General features: G+C 31.1%; 1 protein-coding gene across 1 annotated transcript in view; it reads left to right on the forward strand.

Annotated features, from left to right (window-relative positions):
* LOC129235245 (CDC42 small effector protein 2-like) overlaps positions 1–13,578 on the forward strand; it is a 72,622-nt gene that overhangs the window by 28,940 nt on the left and 30,104 nt on the right. Inside the window, exons 2-3 of the mRNA XM_054868955.1 lie at positions 2,176–2,336; positions 6,188–6,280. Coding sequence (XP_054724930.1) covers positions 2,280–2,336; positions 6,188–6,280 — 150 coding nt within the window. The 5' untranslated portion in view covers positions 2,176–2,279. The remainder of the gene's footprint in view (positions 1–2,175; positions 2,337–6,187; positions 6,281–13,578) is intronic.

The raw sequence follows: 13,578 nt of genomic DNA on the forward strand, positions 1-13,578 counted from the left end.
TTTTTTTTTAAATAAAAAAAAGTAGAGAGTACCACCACCATCTTGAGCTACATTTGGTATGTGTATTATTAGTTCATATTTTTTACTTTAACGGTTTAAGATGTATAATAAGTCAGTAGTGTCAATAAAGGGTAGGGATGCGCCTTGCACTGAAACCGAGCGGGATACTCGAAAGTGATCTAAATGCATATAAAAAATTTTCGTGAGTAGTATTAATCAACTAATGAAGATTTTAATCCCTGTATTTTTCTCATTAAATGTTTTATTATATTCTTAAACATTTAAATAGGAAAATGTAGATACCTTTCATTTTTAGTGTTAAGAGCTTCACACTTCTGCTTATAAAATGTCGGAGGAAAATCTTAGTTCTTATTAAAATAAATTTTTAAATTAAAAATTTCCATGTTGAAGAATGTCAGCTAATTACGCTCCACCCACATTTCTCTTTTTTTTATTTTCCCCCTTTATCAGGGTTGGTAAAAAAAACGTTTTTTTTTTTGGTTAAAACCAGTTTTTTTTTTTTTTTTTTTTGCATTGAAAAAAAAGTTCATTGTAATCTCAAAACACATGTCTGTAATATTTTCTCTTATCTTGCACTTTCAATGTTTTTTTTTTTCTTGACAATTTCTTGGTGATTGTTTATAGTATTGGGCGTATCTCGAATATATTATGTAAAAATAAAAAAATTAAACAAGCAGTTATAAGTAAAGATATAAAAAATTAAAAAAAAATGCTTACATCCAGTGGTGTTCCCATGGGATATACTCCATATACGCTGTATACTCTCAAACATTTTTTAGACACATAGCGAATATACCCTCAAGTTTAAAAAAAAAATTCATATTATGACGTATTATGTACAGGGTTCGCCGATATATATCATGATATATATCCAATATTTATTTTGAAAATATCATATTTTGATATTTTCGATATTTATTTTTTCCACTACGTTATTTTCAATATAAAATTATATTTATCATAGTAATATTGTTCATTTATTATTAAAAATAAACGAAAAGTTATGTACTCTATTTTTTTGATGTATAATACATCATTAATATAACAAAGTAACATATTATTCCTTTTTTACTTGTATTTTATATTCATAAAATTATTAGTAATGTAACAATTTTAATTCATATTAAATGTGCCTGATTAATTATTAAACATCGCTCAGAAAAAAATGAAAATGCCTAATGACTGTGCACTGACTAATGTATGTTATTTATTTCTGAGTCATATAACTGTACAATTATCTAACAGAAGAAAAATGAGTAAAACAGCCAATACTAAATGAACTCCATTAAAATTGATAGAAATACAAAATAAATTTTTAAATATAAATAATGAAAGAATTTTTAATTTTAAGTCTATGCATTGTAATTATAATATAACAAAATAAAGAGTGATTTGAAGATGCATTTACTATTTTAAGACTTTAGTTTGTGCAGATTGAAAATATCGGATATTTTCGAACCTTGATTATGTATATGATCGCATACACATATTGTGCATAATGGATAACTAGGAGTATACCCTCAGAAAAAATGATGGGAACATCACTGCTTACATCGTGATGTACCGTTGTCGATGCATCACGATGTAGTAATTCCTACATCGCACAGCTTTAATAGATATAAATATACTCTCACCTCTAACGGTTCCCCTAATCGATATTATTAAGATAATTTTGTGAAAAAAAAAAAAAAAATCTTTTTTGCGCAAAAAATATTAAATTTTTTTGAACTAGATGCAAATTATATTATCATAAAACAACTCGCGTTATCAAAACTAGACAGTAAATTAACATACAAGGAAGGGATGGGGGAGAAGGAAATAGCATCAAATTTCAAATTTTATCACTTTTTGCTGAAAATTTCAATTGAAACTTCCTAAAAAGTTGAAAAAAATTAATTTTTCTGGACCGGAGCGGAAAAAACTTTTTTCCGAAATTTTGCAGTTTTTTTTCCGACTGTTTTCATCTCTAGTTACGACCCAGAGCCATTGTATAATTTTGTCATTGCGCTTTGTTTGTTTCTTTTTCATTCCAAATGCATTTGCGGTTAATTGAGTGAGACATTTCTGCGTCCGTTCATTTCCGGCCAAAACCATCTGCATTCATTTCCGGAGCAAAGCGTGATCTTTTTTTTTTTTTTTTTCCTTGTGTTGCAGGTTCCTGAGAACAGTGGCAACGAGGAGTACGCGCGCGCGCCAAACTGAGGCCCTTGGCGGAGGGAGGAGGGAGGCGGCCCCGCCCCCACCACTTTGGCGGCAGGATGAGCGAGATCTGGATACAGTGTTTCTCTTGTTGCGTTACCGATGAACCTCCGCCCGTAAGTTGCCAGGATGGAAGAAAATGAAATTTTTTTCTTGTTCTGATAAACATTATTTTCGTGCAGACATTTTTTGCCGAAATTTTCTCAAGACATTTTTGGATCATGCTCTAATTTTGCTCCCCCTCCCCCCATTTATCGAGTTATTAGATTCTAGAACACACTAATAGAACGTGAAATAAAAATATTCATCTTTAACTTTATAAACCAGAAGTTTTGCAACAGTGATAGTAAAAGAAAGCATTTTATTATAAAACAGAACTAGAAGTTTTGCAAGTCATATTTAAAATAATAATAAAATCCAGTATGTACTATAGTTGTATGAGGTATTAATATATCTTTAATATGACAAAATAATATAATCTTTTTTTATTTTATATTCATAAAACTATTAGTAATGTAACAATTTTAATTCATATTAAAAGTACCTAATTAAATATTAAACATTGGTGGTCAGTAGCACTTGACTGTGCCCCTGACTATTGCTTATTGTTTATTTCTGAATCATAACTGCAAAAGTAGCCAACAGAAGACAAATGAGTAAAACAGCGAATGCTAAATGAATTAAAATTGACAAAAATGTAAAAGGAAATTTTAGACATAAATAATGAAAGAAACCTTAATTTAAGTCTACATATTGTTCTTACAATATTAGAAAATAAAGAGTGATTTGAGGATGCATTTACTATTTTAAAGACTTTAGTTTGTGCTGATTGAAAATATCGGGTATTTTCAAAAATATCATGATATTTTCGAATCCTGTAAACGTATATGTATATATCAATTACACTGAAGGGTTTGTAACCAAATATCAGTTGTTTGTATCAGTTTGAATGGTACAGCAACTGTCAATTTAAAAAAAAATCATTTTTTCCAAATTATAAAGCTCTGCTTACTATCAAATTTTAAAGTTTCGTAGCATGTTGTAATTTAGAGATCCTAAGTACGGAGAGATTGGACAACTTCAGAGCGGTGTCCATCTTATGTCCAAAGATGCTCACTGCCCATAGACCGTAATGCATCTTCTGCCCCAAATATCACTGTACATTGTATCAAAAAAATTAGAGGCTAGTTTTGATTTTATGAGATGAAATGTGCAGATTACAAATATATCTTTGTTTTCTATCTTTATGAACAAATTTTTTAGAAAAAATTTTTCTTTGTAAGCGCTATGACGATACAAAATGATTACGATTGGCGACGGATTTCCAGACTTTGAATCACTTAGTTAAATGAAAATGCGAGGAGAAAAAAAAAAAAGTCTCCACTTAAAGGATTTAATGTCCTATATTCCGTGGGAAAGCTAAAAAATCACACAGCACAGCATTTCGAGCTGACAACACTTGGACTAAACATGGTGGATAGCGGCGCATCGGTGTCCAATCTCTCGTTTTCCGATCTCTCGGCATATAGGATCTCTAGTTGTAATCACAGGATCGACAGGAAAAACTTATAAGACAAATTAATACAAAGAATACTTTATTATATGAAGTTCAATCTTGTTGTATAGTGAGTTCAAGCTTCATACAGAATATGATGAGATTTAAAATTATTTTACACTTCAGTTTTTAGTTAAAGGAAAATACATTTTCTTTTTTTCTTGTAAATATTACATAACACTAAACTGTTGGCCAACTATTTGGGAACAAAAGAATTTAAAAAACATAAAAATAATAATAAAACAACTAATAATCAATTTTCAATAATGTAAAAATAATTAACTACAAACGTACAAACTGACTGTAGCAAAATATAAATAAAAAACCTTTTCACCATTTTTATCATTTATGATGACTCTACACTAATATTTATATTACGTAGAGGATATGGAAACTCTTCACATGTGCCCCTCAAAAATAACCCTCAAGTTTATCTATTTCCTTCGAATTTTACAAAAAACCAAGGCTTGGAAATCACTGGGAAAAGAGTTATAAGCATTTTTAAGACCGATGGATCATCCGTATCAAATCGGAAAGTTATTGTTTGCCTACAAGCTCAGCTTAAATTAATGTGAACAAAATAATTTTTGATCTGTTTCCCTTTTGTTTTCACGACTGTAAACAAAATTCTTGCTTTTGCTTTGAGGTAAAAATTTCTCCTTTTACATATTTTTTGCCCCGCTCCTTTTTTCGTTGTACTGCCAGCAAAAGATAATTAAGGATCTTAGTTGCAATACTAGAGGGTTGCATTTAATTTATTTAGGACCCAAGGATTTACCGTTAGCAAAATTTAGGAAACATTAAATTGACGGGAAATTTTATTAATTATTTTTCTTTTATTAATTAAGCCCAATTGTTGAACACGCCTCACTTGGCATAACTTTTACTTTCGAGATAGACCGTGCAAAGCCGAGCAATGCAGCTAGTAGATAAAGAAGTAGAATATTAAAATAGTAGCTAGTGGAATAAAGTAATTTGCCACCCTTATTATTTTAAAAAGACTTTTAAATCATGTAATTTGCCGCCCCTCAAATTAAACTGAATTCCTAGTTGAATTCCGAACTATGTTTTTGCATATTCAAGCACTGGCACAAACTCTAAACTATTATTATTATTTTTTAACATTAAAGCTGTGTATCTTATGGGGCTGAAACAGATATTAAAACTAAACTCAATTTCGAAATTTGCCGTCCTGGGCAGCCGCTTAGCTTGCCTACCCCTAGAGTTGGGCTTGGAATCATTTATCTTGAAAATATACCTCGCACTTGAAAGGTTCATTTAGGAGAAAATTTTATCTGTTTATCCATCCTTAAAATGATTTAAGACTTTAAAAACATACTTTTTTACAAGTCAACTCAAAAAACTACACTTCACAATACTAAAAACTATAAAACTAATTCTTCACAAAATTAAACTCTAAGAAAAACCAAAATTCTAGAGTCAAAAAACGACATCTATCCTTGAAATAATTCTTGTTTATTAACATTTTATGTAGTTTCGAACATCCGAACCCCAAACCCTGTGCTGTATTATATTATTTAATATTTTAGATTGTGCTAAAATTCTTTTAGAACTGATATATATGTTTTTTTTTTTTTTTTTTGAGAAATATTACAGCTTTTTGTCTTTCAGTATTCAAAAATGTTATGGGCATTTCAACTCGAGAAAATATCTAGTTGCATTTTTGTCAAAAATATAAGTTTTCTGCTCTTTAAAGACGAATACTAAAAAATAAGAAAGTTTGATTTCCTGTTCAAGCTTTCAAGCTGTTACAAAATTGAACATTTCAGTCATAGGCACTCTGTAAATGTAAATAAAGTTGAAAAATAAGTAGAACAAGAACTTTTTTTTTAATAGTAGGAAATTTCTTCATTTTGGAGATAAATATAATCAATCATTCATAACAATAGCTACTAAACATTTCACAGATTTTTTTTTGTCTAATAATATCAGAAACTAGAAAGTTGGCTTTCTGTAGTAGGAAAGTTGATAGTTTTCCCTTTCAATTATTACCACAAAAAGGAGAAAATAAACCACAGAAAAGATAGCTGTTAAACATCAAAATGTGTCAGAAAATGGGGAAAACTATCTGTCAGTGTTGTAGAAAAGTAGGGGGGGGGGGGGAGAAGATTAAAAAGAAACTTTAAAAAGTCAATTTGAAGAATATCAGAGTTTTGATTTTTAAACACAAATAATGTAATTTTTTTAATGTACGTAATATTTTATGTAATTTTGTATTGGAAGACTTTATATCCTGTTACTAGACAAGAGAAAACTAATATTTTATTCCATTACTATGTTTTTATTCAATCTGGTCTAATTCACTATTACACTAAGTAAATGCTTAAAATATTGTGTAATATTTAATGCATGAAACAAATTTCCTATTTTAATATTAAATCATTCTTTCAGAAAAGAAGACATCGAATTGATAGATCGATGATTGGTAGTCCTACAAACTTTAGGCATACAGCTCATGTTGGTTCAGGTGATATGAATGTTCATGTAAGTGTTTATTGTTACTAGGGCTGGACAATGTAGGAATTTCTACATCGTGATGCATCTTGAACCTTACATCACAATGTGGCGATGCAGCGTGATGTAGTTCAAGCAGTTTGAATTGTTCTCTCCGCTATAAGGGGCAAACACCCCATTAGGGGGGTTTCCTTACAAACATCTGCTTTTGTCGAATCTTTTCCAAATTTGGCACATAGGTTCTTTAATGCTCAGGAGTTCACATGGAGCAGTACCCCAAAGGAATACTTACCCTATGGATTTCAGAGCATCAATAAACATCTGGGCCAAATCTGGAAAAGATCCTATGAAAACTGGATTTTATAATTAAAACTTCCTATGTATAGGGGGGGGGGGGGTTGCCTCCATAGCGGGACATAAACATTCTGATAAGAATTCCCAAGCCAGGGTTCGTACGCCCTTGAAAAACCTTGAAAAGTGCTTGAAAAAAAAAAGTTCATTTTCAAGTGCTTGAAAACCTTGAAAAAGTTTTAAAACCTTGAAAAAGTTTCTTAGTGTTTAAATTCTTCCAAAAATCAACGAATTGTGCTTAGAAGTTTTAAAAAAGTATTTCACCAATGCAATTTTCTGAACATGTGTTCAGTATGCAACATCGCGAAAAATTGCTTCCGTGTTTGGGATTTCAATCCTTTTGCATCTTGTAAATATTTTGATGTTTTTTACAACCGAAAGATATTTTGACATATGGTACCTTAGATTAGTTTATTTTTTGTTTAATTTCATTAATTAACAAAGAAATTAATTTGGAAACCATGACAACATTGACCTTACTCGGGTTTCGCGGAAAATTTCTCGTGTTTGAAATTTCAATCTTTTTGCATCCTGCAAATATTTAAATATTTTGGCTAATCAAATGTTAGTTTCGCATATGCTACCTTAGATTAGTATATTTTTTGTTTAATTTTAATAAAAAACAAATAAATTTATTTCATGGGAAACATGCCACGTCGAACGAACTCAGACTTTGCGAAAAATTGCTTCTCGTGTTTGAAATTTCAATCTTTTTGCATCTTGCAAATATTTAAATATATTCACTAATCGGATGTTATTTTCACATTTGCTACCGTAGATTAGCATATTTTATGTTTAATTTCAGTAAAATATAAGTTTATTTTATGGGAAACATGACAACATTAAACTTAATTCGCGAAAATTTGCTTCCCTTGTTTGAGATTTCAATCCTTTTGCATTTTGTAAATATTTTTATATTTTTGGCAATTAGTAGTTATTTTGACACTGCTACATCAGATTAGCTTATTTTATTTTTTATTTTAATAACTAAAGAATTTATTACCTTGGTCTTGTTTAATTATTTGCTAATTTATTTTTGCAATTTTGAATGATTATCTTTACCTAATTTTTGGTCATAGCAGATTTTTTTTTAAAAAAATTTAAATTTCAGCAGTTGAGCACCTAACAAATTAACTTAAAGTTTGTATTTTAAATATAAAGTTGATTTATATGATTTTATTTATAAGTACATCATTTTTTTATGTCTGCTAAAATAAATAAGGTGTATAACAGGGGTGGTTGTGTTATGATTATTCACTTGAAATCCAGTAGTGTTCGTTTTTATGCTTTTACCTCCCTATATCTCCAATTTTCCCCTTTTCCTCAAATGTTCAAAATTACTACTTTATTAAGGTTGTGGGTACTTGGAGCTTACCGAAAGAGGCTTTAATCAGCAAAGGGGTAGATAGCTTAAGGAGGGTCATTCATCTTCATTTGGATCTAATAAATTGACCAGTACAAGCCTAGCTAGGCCCAGTGCCTGTTGCTGGTTATCAACAGGCAGTGGGCAATGGGCATGGTATTTCTATACAGAATATTTTGACTAAATAAACTATTTTATGAATTGTATGCATAGCAAACATTATTGTTGTACATATGTATATTCAAGTAATAGGGGTTTTAGTTTTAAGAATTATTCTCCCCCCCCCCCCTCGCCCCATTTTGCTTTTTGAAACTTTCAGGTAATTTTTTATGAACTCACAAATCACAATTACACCTGAATATTATTGCCTTTCTAAATTTAAATTCTAATTTCAACAATAACCCATTTTTTCCCAAAATAAAACTACTTTTGTCATAATATATGTCAACTTCTTGTGAATCTTTTCAATTTCGAAATATGGCTCTATAAATCTGAACTTGCACATTTATGGTCTATTGCAAGTTAATCAACGAAAGCTGAATAGGCTCAAGTTTGCATTCAGAGTATTTATCACTGCTTAAGCTGCTTTTGTATATTTTGAGGTGTAGAGACTGGACTGTGGACTTTCATAAACTTTTCTTACTTCCTAATTTTTAAATTTACTTGAGGACAGTTGAAATGCCTTATTGGATGAACAGCTAATAAATACATACGAATAATTGATTTGCATACTTATAAATGATTTGCAAACCTAATATTATTAGAACTTAATAGTGCAAACTGAAATAACTTTCTGGGTAGTGTTTTTGTCCTAACCGCCCTTATATTGTAATAAACCACTGTATAGATATTGGAAATAATTGTTGAAACGGGGGGGGGGGGGGGGGGAGTAACTTCAAAAACTCCTCTCTGGCAATGCCATTGAACTGGGGTAGTTTCTTCCCACAAAAGTTAAAAGTACTTATGAAAGTTTTTTTTTTTAAAGTATTAATTTGCTGATTCTAGAAAATATACAAACCACTGACTGCTGCAACCTTTAAAAAACCCCAAAATTAAACCTCTTGGTATCTGCTTCTCTTTATGACCAAACTTTTCAAAATTTTCAGAAAAACTTTTAACGCAGTAGATCTTTCATCAAATTGTCTCTCGTTGTAGAAAAAGCAATTTTGTTTTCCTATACTTTTTGTATTATTGCCTTATTTCTATGTGTTTGTAGTAAATGAAATCTGCATACAATATTTTTAGTACAAATTTATGATATTGCCTTGAAAACAAAATTTTTTACCTTGAAAAGTACTTGAAAAGTGCTTGAATTTTTTTCTGCCTAAAGGGTATGAACCCTGCAAGCATCAAAGGACAAATGTACAAAATTTGAAATAGATCCAACAAAGACTATAGGTTCTTATAAAAACCAAGGTGTTCCCCCCTACATAGCGGGACAAAAATGAGAATTCCCGAGCATCAAAGGACATCTGTGCCAATTTTGTAGGACTCAACCGATGGCATTTTTTGGCCGATGGGCCGCTGCCGATTGTTGGCCGATTGTTCAAAGATGGCCAATTGTTTTCCTCCAAATGGCCGATGGCCGATACCATGGGGGGGGGGGGGGGTCAGGGATTTAAAGGATCATTGATTCTTTTCACTTTACTTCCTTGCTCCGAATAAGGAATTGTAATCACAAAAAAAATCAGATTTCGACCTAAATTTCTATTTTACGATTACCCAATTTAAAGTTTTTTCGGCACATGTGTACATGCATATGTACCTAAGAACATATAGATGACCAAAACATACATTTTGAACACCTCCTTAGTTAATTATCGCAAATTCTTTTGTGATGTCTTTATGCGCGAAAACTTGCGTCACTCAAAAACGTTATGAAATAGTAAGTTGAAAACTCATACACAGTATGACTTAAGAGTTTGAGTACAAGTTGTATAAAACCTTACCCTGAATAGTTCACATTACCGAAGTACCAGGGTTGGCAAAAACCCGGGTTTTTTTAAAAAAGCCCATGGACCCAGGGTGTTTTGGGTTTTTTTAAAAGAAATGTGGGTTTTTTTGTCTTTATTTATGGAAAATGTGGGTACTTGTAGCATATTGTAGCATAAGTATATGGACAAAGCAACAAAATTGTCTTGGGGTAAAAAAAGCTGGAAAATTCAGCGTTTTCTGAAGAAAAGTATAAAAGACGACAAAACCCAAGGATGGTGAAGTTTCAGATTTTTTAGTTTCTATGATTATCAACAGTTAAGGCAAAGTTACTTCTCGAGTGATAAATTCTACTGTTCATTTGTTCGTTTTAAATTACATTTTTTTTTTTTTTTTGAATTTCACTTTATTGTATTTCATTTTTTTATGCAAAACTACTGTAGAACCTCGAGTAGTTTAAATCCCTCTTTCAGGCACGTAGCTAGAACTTTGTTAAGGGGGGGGTCCAAGGTTGCACGAACTTCAAAAGAGGAGGCATGCTAAAGCAGAATTAGTAGCTGATAATTACACAAGACTAAGATAAATCCCATTAAAACTGATCATTATAATATGGTAATTAACTAAAATTAATTAAATAATTGAAATTAATAGAGTCTTTAGTTAAGATTAGTTGACAAAAGTTAATATGTTAAGTGGTAAATTAATTATTGTCAGTTTAAATTAACATTAAACTGAAAGTTATCACATACAAAGTTTCCAAATATGGGTGAACCTCTGTCCTCCTGAAAATAAGTGATATATTTTCTATTAATAAAAAGGGCACAATAAAAGAAAAACGGAAAACGAAAACTGTTCTAGGAATTACTTGGAAAATGCATGCGATAATTTAATCAAATATTAAAGCTTTGTAATATATTTCAACAAAATATGTACATTTGTACTTATGCCATTTTATTTGAAAACTAGAAAGTCACCCGTCAAGGCATGACGGGTGAAAATTGCTTCAACTCTTCTTCATTTGAACGAAGCAATTGCCTGTTTGGTGATATTTTGATAGTTGAAATTTTAACTCTAACACCAGTGGATTAACCCTAAACTCCAGTAGATAGCGTTGTTTTCGTTTCTTCATTCCCCTGATATGACAGTCTTACCAGTAAAACTGTTCAAGTTACCGGATCGAGTTCAGCCTTGTCACAATAAAGCCTTTCCTTGCATGTTAAACATTACCAAAACATATTATCGAATTACATGTCATGTCGTGGTGCGAATTCATTGTTGAAACACGCGGGTTACTCGATCATCGGCATTATTTATATGAGGATAAATAAATCTATATCTATGGAGTCGAAAGTATAACTATATGAATGTTACATAACGTCCGATTTGAACAACATTTCAGGCAAAATCCCACAACTCTCTCAACGGAAATATTAACAAAGTTTCATTTAAAAAGCTTGAATTAGTTTTTATTTATTTACATTTATAATATTTTTTTGATAACACGAAATAGAATGATATTTCCAATCTTATCCGTTTTCTAATTATCATTCCTAATCATCAATTAAAAGCTTGAATAAACTATTAACTCTTTGAGGGACGGAGACTTCCTTTGTTGCAACCATTTTTTATATATATCTATTTTTTCTTTCTTCAGCCAACTGACACAGTGATTTCAGTTAGCTGAAAAAAAAAAGAGAAGCAAGAAATAAATGGTGTTCTCAAGTGAAGTCGCTATTCCTCAAAGGGTGAAAGCTGTTCGAAAAAATTTTAAATATCGGAAAAGGCGTATTGCCATTTTTTATCATTATTTTTTTCTTTCTAACGGGACTGTGTTAGAGGCTTTAGCCTTTTGCGGAACAAGTGCGAACCAACGATATGGCATCCAGTCATTCATGTGCCACCATTAATTCGCGGATGTGAATGTCACAGGAAAATTTGATGCCCAGTTTCCACCAGATGGAGATACCTGAGCTCTCTTCGATGCGAAACTGCAAAAGGAATTTAATTTTGTCAAGAGTATTCACAGTCAAACGACCTAAGGGATCTTTTACATGCCGATTAATGGAATGTATACCTAATGAATTAAATTAAGCATCTGTGTAATTTTATTTTAACAACATGTTGTTAATTTTAACAACAATACATATCATATTTTACGACGCAGGTAATGATTTTTTTCTTCAATACGATGTTAGCAAAACACTCTATTGCAAGAAATAGTAAATATCTTTAGTTTGAAGAAAATAAGTGTTTAAAAAAAAAGGCAATATATAAAAGAAAAGCTCAAAAACCTTTATTACCTCGTATTCACCTTTTTTGTTTCTTTGCTTGTAACGCAGTAAATAGCGCTAATTTTCACCTAGTAATTTATAGTTAAATGCATATGCCTGATTTTTGTTACGTTTAATGCTACCTTCACAATTTACTAAAGATGGATGCATAGATGCTAATTAAATAACTCCTTAGTACAAAGCCAGTGAATAACAATCAGAAAATGTATTCCAATGATGCAAATACAAATATGTTTTATGGAACAACGTCGAATAAGATTTTCTTTCGTCAACTAAAAACTAACTGTTTTTCTTTTGGGATCATAGAATCACAATTCAGTAATTTTTAAAAGTAATTTCTAATAAATTACTTATTACATGCGTTAATATGGCCGAACTTGTAATTTCATAAACTGATCACAGTAAAATATTCAAGTAATTTTCAATTTAATTTTTCTATAAAACTTTGATACCGTAAAAAGTTTGTTACATCAACTTCAAGTTTTATTTATTCATTTATTTTATTTATTTTACCTTCAAACACGAATTTTTTTTTTTGGGGGGGGGGGGCATTTATAAGGTTTCATGATCATGCTTAAATATTGGGGGGAAAACATCAGTAAAAAATCTACGTAATTTGTTACTCAGACAGAAGAGAGATGTTAAAAGTAATCTAAAAGTTCAAATAAAATTTTTATCAAAATATAAAATGAATCTGAAATGAACCATGCCAAAAATATAGAGTTAAGATGAAAAAAAAAAAAAAAATCAATAATTATTTTTCTCATCCTCAAACACCACAAAAAAAAAGCATCCCTGTGTAGAATTTCTTTTTTCGCTGCTGGCTTAGAATCTAAAATTAGTTTTTAAATGGAAAAACACATTAACACGTAAAATTGCTCGTATTATCAAGAAAACTTTAAAAGGGAGCACTGCGACTTACCTAGTTTGGGTAAACTTAATTTTCTTTTGCATACAATTTTTTGTTCAAGATATGTTTCCTATAAGTATGACGTAGATAAAAACCGCGTGTTAAAACAGAAAAGAATCGGAATTCAATTACTGATTCACCAGGAACGCACCTCACTCTGGCTGTCTTTCGTACAACATGCGTCTACGAAATCCACGAAAATCCAAAAAGAAAAGAGAAAGAAATAAAGAAAACCACGCCAATGAGACTGTGGGATACGGCGGTAGTGGCAATAAATGCTTGTTTTTACTTTGCCAATGGCAATTTGATGGACCAAGGAGAGGGGCTGAATTTCAAGGTCACAGGACCCAGCTGGTTTGAAAGTCGAAAGGGACATTTCCCCGTTTCGGACGGAGTAGGTGACACAGCAAAAAGCAGACGAAAATTGGGAACCTGCGGTTGTTGCACGAGGTTCTCGTGTTCTGAATTGACTCAAGCGCTG

Source organism: Uloborus diversus, chromosome 2 (assembly GCF_026930045.1).
Source record: "Uloborus diversus isolate 005 chromosome 2, Udiv.v.3.1, whole genome shotgun sequence".
NCBI classification, from domain to species: Eukaryota; Metazoa; Arthropoda; class Arachnida; order Araneae; family Uloboridae; genus Uloborus; species Uloborus diversus.